Source organism: Tiliqua scincoides, chromosome 5 (genome assembly GCF_035046505.1).
Source record: "Tiliqua scincoides isolate rTilSci1 chromosome 5, rTilSci1.hap2, whole genome shotgun sequence".
NCBI lineage: Eukaryota > Metazoa > Chordata > Lepidosauria > Squamata > Scincidae > Tiliqua > Tiliqua scincoides.
This window is the reverse complement of record NC_089825.1, coordinates 100057559-100059132: the sequence shown is the minus strand read 5'-3', so window position 1 is coordinate 100059132 and position 1574 is coordinate 100057559. Positions and strand designations below refer to the sequence as shown.

At 39.1% G+C, this 1574-nt stretch overlaps 1 protein-coding gene across 1 annotated transcript; it reads right to left on the bottom strand.

Annotated features, from left to right (window-relative positions):
- Positions 1-602: 602 nt before the first annotated feature.
- On the bottom strand, positions 603-1574 carry LOC136652606 (olfactory receptor 10A4-like). The gene has a single exon (XM_066629536.1). It carries the CDS (start codon positions 1572-1574, stop codon positions 603-605), a length of 972 nt encoding a protein of 323 aa, XP_066485633.1.

Genomic DNA, 1574 nt, shown 5'->3' with positions numbered 1-1574 from the left:
GTTGAATGTCTACATTTAACCTATCCAGGTACAACTGTACTCGCTTTTCACATGACAAAAAACATCGTTTGAAATCAAGGGAAGAGCTGTTGACATGCTATTTGATGCAAACCTCTGAATGAAAGTTGTAGCTGTTTGACACATATTCACCCATATTGGATATATTATTAGAAGAACACATATCAGATTCTCAAATTCTAGAGGGGTACATACATTGCCTTATAATGAATGCAACTGTTGGTATATCTAGCTAAGGATTTGTCAAGGACTTTAAAAGCTCCACCTGCTTGAGGAGTTGTGAATTTTAGCTGGAACCTCTAGCTCTCAGTCACAGCTCATCCTCTGCAATGTTCTATTCGGTGCTTGATTCTTTTGTGGTTCAAATCTAATAAAGGTGATACATTTGTTTTATATGTGTGCCTAACTAACTTGGTTAAGCAAAATTTTAAATCAGAAAAAGCTGCAAGAAATGCAATACATCATTAGGAAGCAGAGATGTTAGAGAAATGGAGCAATAAAAATAAATAAAGAAATAAAATAAAGATATCAAAATCTTGGCAAAATAAAAAAAGAGAAATGGAGCAAGCAATATCTCCATTTGCTTATACGTTAACCACATTGACTAACTGTATAGAATTTGCTTTGTATGACATAAGCCTCCCAATATTATTTCTCAGGGCCGCTTTGACCTCCTTGTTTCTCAGACTGTATATAAAGGGATTCACTAGAGGGGGCAAAACTGTGTAAAGGAGGGAGGAGAATTTTTGCATGTCATAGGTTATTTCATTCTTTGGCAACATATACACAATCATTAGAGACCCATAGAAAATGGAAACCACCACCAAGTGAGAGGAACAAGTGGAGAAGGCCTTTTGCCTTCCCGTGGTAGAGGGGATTTTCAAGATGGCCGCTATAATGTATATATAGGATGTCAGAGTCAGAAGAAAAGGAGGAAGTGTGAATATAACAGCTACTACATAACTCATAATTTCCAAAATGCTAGTATCACTGCAGGAGAGTTTTAGCAGTGGGAAGTTATCACAGACGTAATGGTCTATCTCACTGGGGCCACAAAAGTTTAACTGCAGGATAAAGGTGAGTAATATAGAAAACCCCACAAATCCATTGATCCAGGATGCAGCTGCTAACTGGACACAAATCCAAGGGCTCATGATTGTCGCATAATGCAGTGGTCTACAGATGGCTAGATACCTGTCATAAGACATCACACAGAGTAAACAGCACTCGGTAGCTTCCAAAGAACCAAAGAGATACCACTGCATGATGCAGTGGCTGTAAGAGAGGGTTCCATCCCCAGTCAGGAGAGCCAAAAGCATCCTTGGAAATATATTGGAGCTGCAGCAAGCCTCTAAGAAGGAGAGGTTGCCCAGGAAGAAGTACATGGGTGTGCGAAGGTGGCAATTAAAGACCACTATGGCCAGAATGAGAATGTTTCCTGTTAGGGTCACAATGTAGATGATAAGAAACAGTAAGAAGAGAAGTATCTGGAATTCGGGTAATTCCCCAAATCCCAAGAGGATGAATTTTAAAATTGTTGTCTCATTTCCCAACAT